The following is an 18,372-nucleotide window of genomic DNA, read 5'->3' on the forward strand; positions in this document are numbered from 1 at the left end:
AATGTTTCCACATAATAAAAATATCTGTTGATTAAAGCCACACAGTGTCTCCATAACCAAGGAAGCTGCACAACTTTACTGCTAATCTGGTCAGTGTATCACAAGTTATAGTTTTGCTTACAGATCTGTGCAGTTTAGGAGACTGAGGTTCTACATTTAGCTCTGATTAGCTGGTTTGTTGCCGTTTAAGAGGAGCTTTTGATTGTATTTTTTAATATCATTACATATGGCCAATGCTATTTTTTAAATGGAACCGTCTAAGGAAAGACCCTGAGGCTCATTGTAGTGCGCTCTAATCAAAACACTGGTTAGGTTTTACGTTTTTATAGCAGCAAGTTCATTTTCTTAAGTTGAAATTCAGAAATAATATCTACTTTTTCATATTTCTTTTCTATTATTTCTACATTTACATGACTCCTGAGTAGGCAGAGTGACAGAGAGTGATTCCAGTCCTTGCTGCCAAATGAATGTAAAGGAAACACAGAGTGAAATGCAGCAGTATATCCATCCTCTAGTTAAGACTGATCCGATAATCTACTGTGGGCTGCATGTAAAAGATGGCACTCTACAAATAATTTATGAACATTTTATCGTATCTGAAAGTTAATTTGTCTTTTGCAAACTTTCTCTGCCAGCCTCAAAGATCGTTTATGCCAACTTCGATTCCGTTACTCAGGAGATTGTGAAATGAAACATTTGAGTTATTAAATATGCAGATGTTCAGATACGACATCCACCCTCACACGCCCCTCACAATTGTCAAACATATCAAATAATATTATATAAAGGTGTCATGTGATAATCAAACAGACATCATCCCTCATCATGTGTATCTATTATGCAGTGTTATCAAATTATCTATACAGTTTAAAGGATGGGTTCACATTTTTTTTTAAGTCTGTCTTAAAACAGGTCAGGTGCCCAAATATCTAAAAGTTAAAGAAGCTAAAATGAAGCTTCAGTCATCCAAATTAGTCAAATAGATATCTTTCAATGTTACAGTCTTTTTAGTGCCAAAGTTCCTCTTTTTGCTACTATACTTGCACCGCAGCTCATGAGGGAAACACAAAGAGGGAATTTGATGCTAAAAAGACTGTAAATCTGGCAGATATCCACTTGATATGACTAACTCAGACTGCTGAAGCCTCATACAAGTGTCAAGTGTGTACAAGTGTGATAAACTTTAAATGTATTTTTGGACAACATGACTGTGTGGAAACACTGTGGATTTTGGATCCCATCACTTACATTGAAAACGCATTTGAAGGGGATCTTTTAATAGCCGGTATGAACAGGAGGAATGATTACAGCGAGGAAAACCGCTTTCACTGTTCATGTGGGCACCTGAAAGACACACTTGAAAAATTGTGATCCTGTCCTTTAACTGTGCATGCCTGTGTTTGTGTCTATGTGCGTGGTAATGTTTGGGGGCACTATCAGCATCTGACACGGGTTTTGTCAGCAGTGTTACTGAATGAAGGGGCTAAATAATGTCTCTCCCTACAGCTTATGAAAACCCAGACTTAGGGTTGAATTCTTGGCTGTCAAAGACTGAACCGCCACCTCTGTTGCGGCCCCCTAGTAGCTGCTGAATCATGGCTTTCTCATGCAAAGCTACATCCTTGTAGGGTTGCCTGCCTTGTCGGTTAGATTTGCTTTCACTTTGCTTCTTATTTTCCTGTCCATTCATTGCAGCTTTACTTTGTTCTTGTTTTTGAAAGTTTATTTTATTATGATGATCTCTGATTTTGTAGGTTGTGTATTCTAGAGGATGATAGACTACGGAAATAAAAATGAAATAAATCAGTTGTTATTGTGCACATTTCATTTATATTACCCTAGCTTAACACAATTCAATAATTATTGTTACAGTTTCTTTGGTAACGTCTTGATCCTACGGTATAACCGCCTTATTCTCAGGACTTTTCCTTTTCAGCTTTGTTTTTAAGTTGAAAGATGTCCCACATCTCTGCTTTTCCCTGAGCTCTTGTTCCTGTCAACCCTAAGGGGTGAATATCCATCAGTGTCATACGGCAAGTCCAGATCCACGGCATGCAGCCAGGTTTCTATGGGGCTTAGTATTGAAGCCTCATGAAAATAAAAAGAATACTTCACAGAGGGCCACATTTCATCATTGTTGTTGGTGATAAAGCACAGGTCGGATGAGTGTAATATTTAAGAGAGGATGTTAGCAGACGGCCCTGTTGTTCGGGAGAATCAGGGGAATATCTTGTGCACAGACAAGTGCAGGTTAGCATTTAGCATGCAGCAAACATACAGGCTATTCAGTTGATGTACCCTACAACATCCTAGTAATGCACCCCCAGTAACTGAATACCAATATTTCCTACAGGCTTGTAGTGGTTTTTTGTTTGTTTTTTTAACCAATATTGTGCTGAATAGTGTCTTGAGTTGTCTCTTTTCTAGGAGATGTAAAAATAATTCCAAGCAAACTAATCAGTTTTCTTGCTTCCTATTCAACGCTGTGAGATACATTCACTGTTTACTTATCTGGGTTTCATGGTCCTCAGCTGTGGGGGCCACCTCATCAGACCACAAACAAAAAACAGGCATGCTGTGTTCAGCCAACAAAATCATAATGAATCTGCATTCATGCATTACAGTAACGATATAACGGACTAATGAAGATCTGATATAGGCTACTGGAGTGTGAATTCTCGAATAAAAGCCAGCACTCAAATAGCAAAGGCCGGTACAGTCTGTTTGAACAAAGACATCCCTAGAGTTATAACAAGCATGAAACCAGTCCAGACCCACAGCACATGCGTTTGTACTTAAGAGTATAGCTCATTTCCTGCTTAATACCGCAAAATACATGTGGTAGAGCTGGGCAATTGAGCTAAAAAAATAAGATTTGAATAATGTTAAGCCTTGATGAAATGGCTTTACAAAATGAATAGTTAAGAATAACCACAGACCTGAACTGAACCATCTGAGGCTGTTGCCGGTTTCCTTATATACAATTACACTCACCGAGCACATTATTAGGAACACCTGCTTATTTATGCAATTATTCAATAAGCCAATAATGTGGCAGCGGTGCAATGCATAAAAACAGCAGATACAGGTCAGGAGCTTCAGTTAATGGAGAAAAAATGTCATCTCTGTGACTTTGACCATGTTTGTAGGTGCCAGACAAGCTGGTTTGAGTGTTTCTGAAACTGCTGATCTCCTGGGATTTTCACCCACAACAGTCTCTAGAGTTTATTTAGAACGGTGTGAAAAACAAAAACCATCCAGTGCGCAGCAGTTCTGCAGATGGAAACACATTGTTGATGACAGAGGAGAATGGCCAGACTGGTTCAGGCTGACAAGAGAGGCTACGGTAACTCAGATAACCACTCTTTACAACTGTGGTGAGCAAAAAAATCATCTCAGAATGTACAACACGTGGAACCTTGGATGGACCAGATGGACTGCAACAGCAGAAGATCACGGCGGGTTCCACTCCTGTCAGCCAAGAACAGAAATCTGAAGCCGCAGTGGGCACAGGCTCATTAAAACTGGACTGAAGACTAGAATAACGTAGCCTGGTTTAATGAATCTCGATTTCTGCTGAGGCACACAGATGGTAGGGTCAGAATTTGGCACCAACAGCATGAAACCATGGACACAACATGCCTTGTGTCAACAGCCTAGGCTGGTGTAAATGTGTGGGGATTATTGACACACTTTGGGCTCCTTAGCATCAATCAATCATCATTTAAATGCCACAGCTTGTGTCAGTGTTGTTCCTGACCATGTGCGTCCCTTTATGGCCACCATCTTCTAATGGCTACTTCCAGAATGATAATGCACCATTGTCACAAACTGGTTTCATAAGCATGACAATGACTTCAGCATACTTCTGATCTGAATCCAATAAAACACTTCTGGGACATGGTTAAACGGGAGATTCACAACATCAATGTGCAGCTGACAAATCTGCAGACATTATGTGCTGCAATCATGTCAACATGGACCAGAATCTCCAAGGAACGTTTCCAACATTGTGTTCAATACATGCCAAGAAGAATTAAACCTGTTTTAAGAGCAAAGAAGGGCCCTACCCAGTATTAGTATGGTGTTCCTAATAAAATGCTCAGTTCTATGATATTTTAGTGAAATATTCAAGCAAAACACATGTAGATGTATTGACTGGAAGATGTGGAGATGAGCGCTAAGCTAATGTAAACATATGTGGAAGAATACTAAGTGCCATGGACTCTGAAACAATGAGTCTGGCTTAATGAACGCCATTAGTGCAGTGAACGGATGTGTTGATCATACTTACTAGGGAGATTGGCTTCAAGTTCTGCAACTTCTGTTGAGAGAAAATAAGAATAATGAATAAGCAAAAAAAGGGTAAAGGGACAGAGGCAACATACATACTTTCACACAGGAAGCTGACTGTTTTTTTTAATGAAGCACTGAAATACTACCTGTAAAATTGTTTTTAATACATGCAGCACAGTCTAAAGAGGAAAAGCAAAGTGACTGGAACAGCGGGACGTCAAGTTGTAAAAGGAGGATGAGGAAAAGAAAAAAAGAGAGGAATAAATGAAGAAAACCAGCAGGAAGACAATGGAAAGAGTAGAGGGTTGTTAAGCAGGCGTTGCATCTGGGAGAAGTCTGGCTTTGCTTTTAAAAGCTTTCAGGTTGTCTGTATTGTTTTTCTCATCCGCTGCTGATTTGCGTCAGCTGCATGGTTTGACACCTCTGATCTATTTGTCCACTCAAAGAAACATAAAAGAAGGTGAAGGGAAAAAAGAGTGCAATGACACAGACTTGGATATTTAACAAATATCTGCGGGGTAAAAAAAAAAAGATGTTTGTTCATTCTAAGCAGTCCATGTTGTTGTTCTGGTGAAATTTGACATTTCACTTCTACAAATGTATTCTTTGACATGTGCAGAGCATAATAATTAGCTGACTATTCTTTCACTCCCTGCCCCTCCATGTGAAAGTCGGAGCATTGGGTCAGCTATTTCACAAGCCCTTTTCAGCAAGTAGGCAGTTCATGTTTTGCTGAATGAGACCGACTGCTTTTTATCAGCACAAGTACTGTTCTTCATCACCTGCATATGACAGGTCCCTATCCATATTTGAAGAAATTCTCTCTAAAAACCATCCACATTTTTTTTCCCCAGTAGTTCTCAGCTGTGTTTAATCAAGATCCAAACACTAAACCAGATTCCTCCTTTCTGGCTGAAGTTGTGCCTTAACATCAGTACCTGCTGTAGAGTTTGTCTGGGATCCAAACCAGCATTATCTTTGTCCTACTGGTATACTGTTTAAATGACAAGCACTTTCCATCAGGGAGCAGATCTACACTGATGAATATATACAACACAATGTTCTAATACATTTGAAGTATGATGCATTCCCTAAATTGAAAAGTTGTTTACATTTTTGCATGTAGAGCTGCAGCGATTAGTCGATTAATCAATTTTTTAAGAAGAAAACGTACAAATTCTCTGATTCCAGCTTCTAAAATGTGAATATTTTCTGGTTTCTTTAGTCTTGTATGACAGTAAACTGAATATCTTTGGGTTGTGGACTGTTGGTCGGGACAAAAGAAGACATTTGAGGACATCACCTAAGGTTTTGGGAAACAGTGGTTGACATTTTTCACCATTTTCTGACATTTTATGGACCGAACGTCTAATTGATTAATCAAGAAAATAACTGACAGATTAATCGATCGTGAAAGTAATTTACATGCAACATGAAATGATGAGCCCAGGAGTAGGTGCATGGAGCAAAAGGAGTTTTACACAGTAAAACACTGTTGTGGAAATTCCTTACAATGTAATTGTGAAATACTGTAATTTGTGGTATACTTATAGTATGCTTATAGTGCACTTCTTGTAGCCTACAACATCCATCTAGACATTAACCCTATTATCAAACAAAGCCTGTTCATTCAAGTTCTCAGGTCGTTAACTTAATGTCACTACTTTTAATGATTGGGTAAGGTGTAAGTAAATGTACAGACTAGAGAATGTAAAAGAGAAAACAATCTGGAGTGAGAATAAGACGATAAACAAACACAAATGGGATGACAATAAGTTAAAGGGACAAGGACAACTCTTTGAAATTTAAAGGAGGGACAGAGGAGGCAGGTGTCTGGAAGATGGTTCTCAAGGCAAAGAGAGGAGGCTATAAATAAATACCAAGGAGCAAGAGGCGAAAACATGGACAGAGACAAAGAAGAATGAAGAAAGACAAAGAAAAAGAAGGAAAAAGTCCAAACAACCATGGAGGAAGAGGAGCGTGAACAATTCATACAGTATGCGACTCCCTAATTTTTGAGTGTCAGTTTTTAAACAGGATTAAAGAAACAATCGTATATCCTACACTGCCAGTCGTCAATATTTTATTTTCATTATAAGAGCAAGGTAACTGTAAGCGTGCCACTGAATCAATTTCCCCTTTACACCATTAAATATCTCACTACAACCTCTCCCCGTTCCAGACAACCCAGGATCAAACACTGTATAGAAACCAGTCATTATCTTTTAATGTGTAGTAGTAAAATAAAGTGATCTCAACTGATGACGTCAGAGAAAGCGGACGACAACACCAGGTACCTTTGGTAAGGAGGCGGTCCCTTATGGAGACCCTGTGGGTGGAGTCGGAGGCTCCGGAGGCACGGCCCGTCTTTCCTCCATCGTCCCTCTTCAGCTTACTGGCCAATGTAAGCATGGCTACGCTGCTGTGATCTGCCTCGGTCTGCCCCCACGCTGCACTGCGCTGCTGCTCAAATGCCTGACGATCACACACACACAAGACATAAAGAATGCAATCGTTAACTTAATCATATTGCAGGATAGAGATGATACGCACATGACGCTGTTATCTTGAAACAAAGTCACTGACTACCTCCAGCAACATTGTGTCATGACTCTGCAAAGAATAAGTAGATATGATGGATGGAGAAAAAAAAAACAGAAACAGAAAAATGTATTTCATGGTAATTAATATCCAGGGCCAAAGCTCATTTCTGCTTAGCAAAGAAAGATCTTGAGATCTTTTCATACCACACTAGTCTGACTACATAAAGTATCTCAAAATATTGATTTTCAGCCCACGCTTCTTCAGGCTGTCTTCGGCGCGAGTCTCATGGTAAAGAGATAGGAAGGACACAAATTGCGAGTGTTAATAGGTGACACGCAAAAAATAATGAGGTGCGAGTCTGCTCCTTCCTCTGCTTCCTACAGCAGTGAACTGACTGCTATGACACCAGTTATTTATGATGGAATAATAAGAGAGCTTGACATCAATTAGAGAAGCCAATTGCTGTCAGACTCCCTGATACGGAGAGACGTGCGGGGCTACAAGTCGTACGATAGTGTAAGCTTTGAGTTTTATGCTTATTAAATCACATTACCTGCAGTAAATCAAGTAAATTAATTATACAGCCCTCCGGTTCTTTACACTTCACAAAAGCCTATTCTCAAAACGCTGAACGCATAAAAAGTGAGAACAACAAGCTAAATAAGTTGAATGAGCATTAACACGCACGGCTGAAAGCGAATGTAATGTTGCTGCTGTGTCTCCGGTGTGAAAGCGGTTTCATAACATGAACCTTCAGAGTATAAGAGCAGAAGCTACATCACACAAAATATTCAGTCATCTAGTACTAACTGCACCGACTGCAGTACTAGTCACGCCGGGATCTGATTCGGCTGAGGTGACAACGACTGATCTTTCCTGACATCCTACGTTTTGCAATGCGGTAATTAATCGCAGCAGCATGCCGCAAAGTCACGAAAAAATAAAACATTCTGAGATTTTCTGAGAGGAAGAGGAGGAGGAGGAGGAGGAGGAGGAGGGGAGCAGACACCGCTGCCAGTCAAACAGCAGGCTGAACTGCACTGAACTGAAGTTAATTTAAAGTTCAATACCCGATCAGCTGGACTCAGCTGACAACCAAAAAGAACAGAAAGTCCTGTTACATCATTGATGCTTCTTAAATGATTTTAAATAAGAGCACAGAGCATCCGTATGTGATTAGAGTTAGTGATTTGTTTCCAATACAGCTGAATTTCTGAAGATGGAGAGTGATACAGTAGTGAGAGTACAAGGATGGAATTTTAAAGACTCTGCTTCCTGCAATGTTTAGGTGAATTTGAACTGTACTTATGAAATAATGCCACAGGGTACACAGATGTAGACTTATACATCAAAAAAAAAAAAACATTTCATGTTTAACATTGTTTTTTTTAATCATGTGAAAGTGTATTAGACAGAAGGAGGCCTACAGAGTCAAGCGTCACAAATCTGGTAGCATGGGTGGATTGTTTGCCTTTGGTAAATACCACTCAGGAGACTCACCGTACCAGCAAAGAAGAGTACTTACTGCCAACTTTCCTATTAATGCTGCTACCACAAGAAGCAATTATCTATGTCATGACATTGTCAAAGTCACAGATGAAAACCCTCACTCTTTGTAAACATGTTTTCTTGTAAATGGCAGCGCCATGTAAAAGTAAGCTGTCTGAGAGGGTTTGTGCCTTTGATGTTATTCATCTATTTCCTGGAAGTGTTTCTTGTGTGGTGTGCCCTTTTAGTTGTTGATGATTTGGCATTTATTGCTCTGTATGTTGCAAAATTAGACAGCAATAACTGTACTGGATTTGAAAATTTCAATTAAGAAAAGACTCTTTATTTACTCCCCAGCCTTTTATTTGCGTCTACAGATTCTGAGTGTGTAAATACGCCCACTAAAAATGTCCTCAAACATACCGCAACGAAATTCCGACATTAATCCAACAATACTTTCTGCAAACAATCCCACAATGCATTGCTCCACATTTTACAGAAGCACAAATTACAGTTCTGTGACTCTGCAGTTGACAGTGATGATATAAATGATGATGATGATGATGATAGGGAAGGGTCCAAAATTTGAATTTACTGCTCACTATTGATTAAACTATTGTGTGTAGGCCCTCCAGCAAAGATATTTGGTGCCTGGTAAAAGCTTAAGTTTCAAAGTTTACATCAAAACTTTTACACAATATTTCACAAATCTACTGAAGATAACAAAACAAACACAATGCTCATGTGCTGTAAATCCTGATGAATGTAACCTTGTTATATCTGATACCACCCCCACATGAGGAGAGGTGTTGAAACCACAGTTGCACTATGCTATTTGAACGAAGTCTAATTAACCTACCAGATATTCAGTTTTAATGTGTGAATCCTAGCATATCTAACCCTTTTCGCCTATGTGACCATAATAGATATGTTCTTCTCAAACACAAACAGGAGGCAATCTTAACAAAAATGATGTGTTGACGCTATTTTTTTTTCTAAGGCAACAACAACAGAACTATCAGTCAACCTTAAATAAAGCAGGTCAGTGTTAATTATGTGTGGACAACCAATAAAGTATGTCTCTTAGTTCCAAAGTGCAACACAGAACATTTATTTGCATGTGAGTAATTTTTAGCCAACTTAGTTTTAAAATAAGCAGTAAATTAGTACTGTGAAAAATGACATCTGCCCTCAGATGCAATCTTAAACAGTGTTATAAATCAATTGCATTCTTAAATGAATTAAAAGCCTGTTAATGCCTCCCCCAGCGAAAAATCCTGAAGAAACTGGCCTATAGGGAGGAGTGAATGAGTGAACAAGGGGGTTTAAATTTAAAAACACAACAAAATACAGTATGTCAACATCAAAAATGACCAACAAGTAACTATTATGGCAACTTTCAGGGGATTTCATTTGTTCAAAAACATCTCTATTCACCTCAACTGGTCCAGTTTGCTTCAGCAGCATCCAGGCTAAAATCCATGTAGACACATTCCTTGTATTACTCAGTTCATGTCATTAAGTCTCGTTGATCCCTGCTGTTTAATATCTGCTAAAACACACTGTTTACCCATTCACTACTATGCAGTCTCACAAGTCTTTTCACCTCTCCAAGTGAACAGTTCACTAGACTCTGCACTCTGTGGGTACTGGGTGTGATCACTGGGGGGGGACAGCAGTAGCAGAGAGTGAGCAGATCAGGTATCAGTGAGTCCATAAAATATGTGTCACTAAGCCGGACTCGATGCCCACCTGCCTCAGCTGTCAGTCACTGCCCCCCAGGCGCTGCCCACCGACACAGAGTACCTGCTCGTTAGCCAAGTGGCTGTAGAGACAGAGCCGTGCAGCAAAAGCAGACAACAGTGATGGCAAACGCACACACACACAACATGTCAAGCGGAATTACCTGGAAAAACACACACACACACACACACACACACACACATTGCTGAAAAAAATCAGTTGAATGCTGTGCAGTCACATCAGTTTGCCCTGGGTGTACGCTAGCCTACTTTTTAAAAACGTTTTTGCTCCCTGTAACTGCTGTTTTACCAGGAAGAAATGGCTCCAACTGTTATGACACTCAAAAACACCCCTTGTGACATTGAAAACGGGTAAAACAGACATACTTTTATAAGTTATTGCCTCGTCACTGTACTGTTAGCTCGTTTAATAACCGTGATAACTAACCGCTACCACTGCTAATCACAGCTAGCTACAGGCACAATATCCACGCTTATATCCTGTCTAAATGTATGCTCATTCCTCGTATGTGTTGGGTAAGTGGAAGAAGAAATGTGTCTTGTTTTAACGGTGAAGACGCAAGTTTAAGTTGTTTGTTAGCTTGTGTGTCATCTGAGCGTTGTTGTTTTTTTTTTTTTTTTTTTTTACCTGCTAGCGCTCCTTGCTACACCATAATCGGCTGCCCTCCTCTGTTCAAGGCGCCGTCTGCAACTCCAGCCGGAGACTGACTGAGGCACGTCAGACTGTAAGTTAAATAGTTTTTAAAATGATGGTTTTGGGATCTCAGGGTTTCGGGGTGTAAGCTGAGTGGAGGATCAGCTGTCAGAACTTTGCTCCGGTGTCATGGGCAACGGAAGTGCAGCGAATGCCGGCCGTTATTGTTGTTCGTGTAGACATGGCAGCGGATAAACAGTTCCGCCGAGCAGAGTTCCAGGCGGTGTAATGTTTGGCTTTGAAAATTAACACTACAGCAGCGCTAAAAGTACCAATACACCAATGTGAAAATACTCCATTACAAGTAAAAGTCCTGCACGAAAAATCCTACTTGAGTAAAAGTGCAGTATTAGCAGCAAAATGTACTTAAAGTACTCATTTAGTCCCTCTGACTGATATGTTATTATATATGATGTTATTAGATTGTTAATACTGAAGCATCAGTGTTAGAGCAGCATGTTACTGTTGTAGCTGCTGGAGGTGGAGCTAGTTTGAAATACTTTATATACAGTTAGCTAGTTTAGTCCAGTGGTTCCCAACCAAGGGGTTGGGCCCCTCCAAAGGGTCACCAGATATATCTGAGAGGTCATGAGGTTATTAATGGTAGAGGAAAGAAGTAAAAACAAATTCTGATACGCAAAAGTCTGTTTACAGTTCATGCCATTTTTCTCTAACCTTTGATTTTTGGTGAAAAAATATTTTTATATTATTATTTTTTATATTTCATATTTCTTATATCATATATTTTTTATATTATTATTATTTTATTATAGTATTTTATGTACAGTACTGGGCAAAAGATTATGCACGAAAAGTTAAGTGAGGATGCTTACAAAAATATTGCTATAGATTTTTATTTATCAATCAACCTCATGCAAAGTTCAGTAAACAGAAGAAACCTAAATGAAATCAATAATTGGCATGACCACACTTTGCCTTTAAAACAGCACTAGTTCTCTTCAGTACACCTACACACAGTTTTTCAACATACTTGGCAGATCGGTTGGTCCCACGTCTTGGAGAAGTTGCTACAGTTCTTCTGTGGATTTAGACGTCTCAGCTGCTTCTGTCACTTCATGTGACCCCAGACTGACTCTATGATGTTGAGATCAGGGCTCTGTGGGGGCCAAACCATCTGTTACAGGACTCCTTGTTCTTCTTGTCAATGAAGATAGTTATTTATGACTCCGGCTGTATGTTTTGGGTCATTGTCATGCAGCACAATAAATTTGGGACCGATCAGATGCCTCCCTGATGGTGTTGCATTATGGATATGAATCTAAACATCTGATGTGCCTAAAGCTTTTTTTCCACAGTGCTGTATGTGTTTATGTATTATGTTTTGCTTTGGTATTTGATAAACCCAAATTAACTAAATTAACAGGTTAACTGCTTCAGATATCAGTTTCAGTTCTATTAAAATAGTAAAAAGAAATTAAATTAACATATATGATGGCTCTAATACAATAAATGGGAAGAGGCACAATGAAATATCTGAACAGCCTGCACCTACACACACACACACACACATACACACACACACACACACACACACACACACACACACACACACACATACCTTGAAAAGAGCACCATTTGCAAAAACGGACAACAAAGACTTGCTTTTTGACAGAACAGCTCGTTTCACTTCTTGGAGCCAATCCAATTCACCCTGCAGTATTTGGACAAAATTGTGATTCACTCAGCCAGTTGTTATGGACCTAAAGGCATGGAGGCTGTCACTGTAAACAAGAACATGTTCTTTACTGACCTGCCTGGTCAAATGAAGGTTTTAAAAAAAGAGGAGTCTGTTAATCTTGGAGAGAGTGATTATATTGTATTTCATCTACATCTGTTTAGACAGGTGCTGGCCATCAGGCTTTCCGTGGTGCTCTAACAACAATGGATTTGCCCCCACGACAATGTTATGTTCACTCACTCCTCCTCACATGATGTACTTGTTATTCAGTTGATGTCAACTTAGGACAACGCGTACATCTGTATTTATTTAAATGAGTTTATTGTGAGTTATAACAAAGTAACAGCCTGGGATGTATTCCTTTAAAACGTAACCAGTATTTGAAAAACATATTGAAAAACTGCATTTTGAAAAACATGAACAACCCAATAATAAAAAGGTTAAAAAAAAAAAAACTTAAGTGAGGAGAGGTGAAGCCTTGTCAGGAGAAAGAGGAGATGAAGAACAGTAGGTCGGAAATCCAGATGGGATCCAGACTTTTAAACAGCTGGAAGGACATTTTCTAAGCATACCGAATATATCAACAAATAAAACTGTCCATCTTCTCCTCAAATGACCCATGAAAAAGAAAATACAAATCACATGCCAAAACTCATGTGCTACTAAAGATGAAAGCGTGTATTTTGAAATAAAATATTTTTGTCACTTCTAGGTCTTCAGGCTCAAAAACAGCGTAAAGAAGGAGATAAAAAGACATTGTCACGCTGTTCTACCCAAAGGGGGCAATTAACCGACGGAAGATGCACCTTAAGGAATTTCCGACTTCTGTTTATCTTTTCCGAAACTTCTTGAAAAGTGAAATATTTCATTAGCTTATGTCAACTGTGATGTCTGTAGCCCAACACTGACTTGGAAAGTGTTCACCTAAAAGTCATAAAACATCTGCTGTCTGCAGGCCGGATACAAAAATATTAGGATTTATCTCCTGCTGCTACAGTATGTTGTGTACAATCCAGGGTTGGAGGTGTCTTGAGGGCATTAAACCCAATCTCCTCACTTTCATCTTCATCTCCCCTCCATGACTGGGAATTAGTCACTCATCTTATTTCACTGATGGAACGGGTCGTACACATTTTTTTTAATCCAGTCAGTGCAATTAATATGCTTAAGGAGGTTGTGTTTTGGACACGCGTCATGATGCATTACTCTCTGTACTCGCTTGATTTAACATCGAACTTGTGGCCACTGCTTGTCTCCATGTTGTTTATTTTTTCAATTTTAAAATGTCCATTTACAGCATTTGTCAGTTAACCAATTTCAAGTTGGAAACCACAGGATAAAATTTAGCAGAAAATCTCTCCTCTCCTCTGAGACACATTCAGTGAAGTATTTACATGAACCTGAAGCAAAACAAGATATTTTTCATAGATCTTATTTTACTGACTTCTCCACATTTTTTCTACAAAATTTAAAGTAATTTGATGGATCCACTTTAAAACTGTTTTCTTTGAAAGTAACACAATTACCTAAAAAGGATTTCTCCAAGCATTAAAGTTTCTCTGTGTTCACCTTAAATCTGAGTTTAACACATGTATGTACGATTTTATTGATTTTGTGGCATCACAACTAGTTTGGATGATGGTCCAGTATGCTACTTTCACAAGTGTGATGTAAAGCCTTGAAGCCTCCAGTGCACAAACACTGAGAATGGACTTTTCAGAGAATTAGGAAACATCTTGTGTCCAGCAGTGAAAGTAAATGATATTTTAACAAAGTCATTGAACTATTTCTGTAGGCAACACATATCAAACACAAATGATTATTCATAGCAGAGTTTGTTTTTGTCTTAAAACATGTCTGGAGGGGATTGTTAACTTATTTCCTTTAAAAAAAAAACAAAAAAAACAAATTATACCACCAGTTACTGTGGATGCATATTAAAGTGACATCTGGTTGTCGATGTAGATCTGTCTGATAATGTGACTGCAGCAGCGGTGACAGGAGACCCGGTGGCTCTAATCTTAATCATGCAGAAACAAAGTGATACACCGGGGGGGCTTTGTTCTCCCTGCTGGACCACATGACCCAGATGTGACTGTGGTGTCTACTCAGTTTAAGGAGAAAAAGAAACTTTTCTGCAGAATCATGACTAACACACATGTCATGAATAATACAAATCCTGTTTTATACTGTATGTTTGCTTCACTTCTGCTGCATTTTAGCTATAACCATCAGGCTTTGTTACAAAACTAGATGTTCTCCATTTGAAATAAATATGCAAGAACTAGTCACTGATGTGCACACAGAACACCAATATGAAGGTACACAAACACTGGCATAGTGATGTTTTTCAAGTTATAATTGAGTTAGTAGAATTTGATTAGATTTGAGTTGAATTAACAGCAGCAGTTGGTTGCAGGTTAACATCTACCAGGCTCCCATTTGACATATAGTACCAGTCAACAGTTTGGAGACACCTTCCCAACCTCTTGAATGAAAAACTTTTACTGTATTCAGCCACATTTTACAAGACAGCAGTGAGATGAGTGACTCCCAACATCCGTTTTCTCTCAAGGGCTCCATTAGATTAGGTTTAAAATCCATAGACAAGGCTCATAAATGTTTAGAGTGTAACTTGATAGCAATAGAAGGTCTTTTTTTACAGTAAGTGCACTCTCACACAGAAGAAAAGTTGGTGGCAGTACTTTGTCGTGCTGTAGGCATGTGGAAAGCTGATGTGAATGTGCAATGTTTGCAAGTTGCAAAAGTCACAGGCCCATAGCAATACATGACTCATGGGAGGAATGTCTGCCTTATTTACCACTTTTTATGGATTGCACTCCGAAGAAAGTATTTTATTTAAGAATGATAAAAAGAAATGGGTACAATACACAACATTTGTATGTTCAAATATGGTTTTTACACCACCAGTTTTGAACATTTTATCATTTGAACATATCCACAGTTGTCAAGTAGGGCCTTTGGTTTCAGCACAGATCCTGTAAATGGTTTTACACACATCACTTTCATTGAGGAGATGGAAACATCTGTAGAGCAGACACACCGGATATGCTCACTGTTTGACAGAAAAACTCATTTGATTTGAAGATGGTCCAACTCGCTCTGCAGGATTTGAACAGAACAAGAGTACACTGGAAGCGTGAGTAGCCTGGCATCATTGATGTAAAAAGGTAGAGTCCATTTTCATCTTTCACAGAAAGATGAAAGACTTTAAAGACTCTCTCTCTCTCTCTCTCACACACACACACACACACAGGCTTAGACATACACTTAACACCTAAAAATCATTTGTGAGCACCTGTGTTTGATCAGTGAAATCCTCTTTGACTTGAATGGGAGGAGAAGATGAGAGATGTTTCCTCTAATTAATACAAGTGAGCATGCAAATGAGCCCCCGCACATATTTGCATATTCAAATTAGTGCTGAAAACTAGTTTCATTTGATCATCTTTACAGGAGGGACTTTATGTCGTGTGTGACTGAAATATCCATAATTTAAAAGATAAGGCTGGTGATTCTCTATATTTTTCTTGTTGTCAAAAGATATCATGCGTAAAACCAAGCCAACAATGAACTGATCCTACTTAGAAGTGTATCCCAATATGTGTGTATCCAAAGCCTGATGTATCATACTCTTATGTGCCGTACACCTCCGTTGTTGTCCAAAAACTATTAAAAACACATCAATGAGCAACCCTGCTGCACCGGGTGACATGTTCATATACTGTGTTACAGGAGGAAACATTCTACCATGAAAAAGACACACTTCAAAATAGATCAATAAAAATTAATCACTTGTTTTGTCAGCAGCTCCATAGGAAGTGATGTAATTTCTCAGGATGGAAAGATAATATTTTCCATCAATAATCTTCCAGACTATGGCGATGTTTGGAGCTCCGAATGGAACTTTGAGGTCATACAGCTGCAACAACAGATAACGGATTTTAATCATTAATCACCATTAAAATAAAGATTTTTTTTTTTTTTCTAACATTTTTGCATGCTTTCACTAGTAACAGAGAAATGTACCATGAGGATTATTACTACATGAACTGGAAGCTTATACTCTTATGTTTATTGTCTTAAGATTATGTTACATTGTCTTATGTTATACTGTCTTACAGCTAAGTGAACAATATAATAGTCTGTCTTCTTCTCGTGTGAACATGTTCGACTGTCGGTTTCCGACAGGTGTGGATAAGCTGACAAAAGTGAGCTGTAAGAGGCAGAGGCAGAGAAGAAAACCCCCCTAAGGAGGAAAGATAGATAAGGCTGTTGTTGAATAGAAGGAACATTGTGTATTAATTAAAAGACACCTGTTAGGATGATAAATATGGGATGTTCTGTGACGACACGCCTGCATGTACAAATACAATTTTTGAATGATAAACAAGATCTCTTTCAGCCCAGCAAACTGGGAGATCCCCGTTTGCAAATGTGTACTCTGGATATTGCAATAAAACCCTGAAAGACAACTTTCTGTCTGTGAATTCACACATTTTCACACTACGTTCTAGTCCATCAAAAATGGGGGAAAAAAGACACTAATTATTATTAACTGGCAAACTGTGATGATTAAAATGTATGTTTAGAACATTCGAGCTTTTTTACAGTCAGGCTCAAAACACAGTGGCACTGAAGTTGCCTCTCTGTACTCAGCACTGTGCCAACAGACGTAACTTTTGCTCCTTCATACCAATAATATGGTTCATTGCACTGCATGCAGGTCAATAGAAGAATCAAACAGATAGTAAGAAACACTCTGATAGCCTTAACCACAATATAACTCTTTTAAATCACTATTTAAGACGACGTGTACAGTATACTGTCTACACATTGGAACAGAGCGGGGTCCAAGTTGGAAAATGAAAAGCGGCAAAAAGATAAAAACTGACAATCTGCTGGTCTTGTGCTACCAGCTGCTGACAATACAAACACTCAACAGCTGCATCAGTCAAAGTCAAGTCAAGCCATGGCCTAAAGTCAAGCCAGCAGCTATTTAAAAACACAAAAGGACTGGAGGTTCCCTCTGCACTGCCAACACTAAAATGTGTTTGTAAGGGACGTCTCAAGACAGAGGCCAGACTTAACAAGTTAGAGCACTCAAGATGTTTCTGTCTGTGAGAAAGTGGATAAAGTCAAAAAGTGTAGGATTATGTCACAGCAGATCTTTCACTGCTAGAAAAAGGTTGCTGTGAGCATTTCCAGCCAGATGTAAAACTGGAGGGGGGATTCAATTGCATCAAGTGTGACAAGCATTTCAAACATGACATGAGACTGAGAAAGGATCAGAGGCCCAAACACGGGATTATTCTACAGCACAGACAGCTTAAATGACATGTTTCTGCTGAGGAGCTCCCTGTTAAAATAAAAAAATAAAAGCAACAGAAGCAGATATGACAAAAAAAAAGGATTATTGTGGACCACTTCTGCAAACCATACAAATATCTTAAGGCACATAGAAAGACTGTTTATCTGATGTAGAGTGTCTCAGGCCATGAGGACAAAGATGTGAGTACAAAATCTCTGAGAATATACAAAAGCAATGAAGAAAAGCACAAAGCCAGGCCCAAATTTGGACCAAATGTAGCCACTGATATGTTTAATGGGAGATGGGTTTCTGGAATAAAAGAGAAATAAACAAACTTCAAATAAAGATTCTGAGAGCTGAGAATATCTTTTATGCATCCTCTTTCAGAGTAATCACCTCCTCGTAAAAGTGGTTAAATTCTGACTTTCTTTTTTCTCCCATGTGGCACAGATTGGATGTGTATTATGAACACATAAAAAGGGAGACAGCAGATGGTTTTTAATGTTTTCAGATCAGTTTCTGACAACAGTCACGGGTAAATCTAATGGGAAACATA

General features: G+C 38.9%; 1 protein-coding gene across 1 annotated transcript in view; it reads right to left on the bottom strand.

Annotated features, from left to right (window-relative positions):
* The window catches only part of ube2f (ubiquitin-conjugating enzyme E2F (putative)), a 47,048-nt gene extending 36,094 nt beyond the window's left edge, over positions 1–10,954 (bottom strand). The window contains exons 1-3 of the mRNA XM_044365833.1: positions 10,720–10,954; positions 6,594–6,771; positions 4,295–4,324 (exon numbers count right to left, since the gene is read on the bottom strand). Coding sequence (XP_044221768.1) covers positions 4,295–4,324; positions 6,594–6,708 — 145 coding nt within the window. The 5' untranslated portion in view covers positions 6,709–6,771; positions 10,720–10,954. The remainder of the gene's footprint in view (positions 1–4,294; positions 4,325–6,593; positions 6,772–10,719) is intronic.
* Between the last annotated feature and the right edge of the window lie 7,418 nt (positions 10,955–18,372).

The sequence above is a fragment of the Thunnus albacares genome, chromosome 11 (assembly GCF_914725855.1).
Source record: "Thunnus albacares chromosome 11, fThuAlb1.1, whole genome shotgun sequence".
Lineage (NCBI taxonomy): Eukaryota > Metazoa > Chordata > Actinopteri > Scombriformes > Scombridae > Thunnus > Thunnus albacares.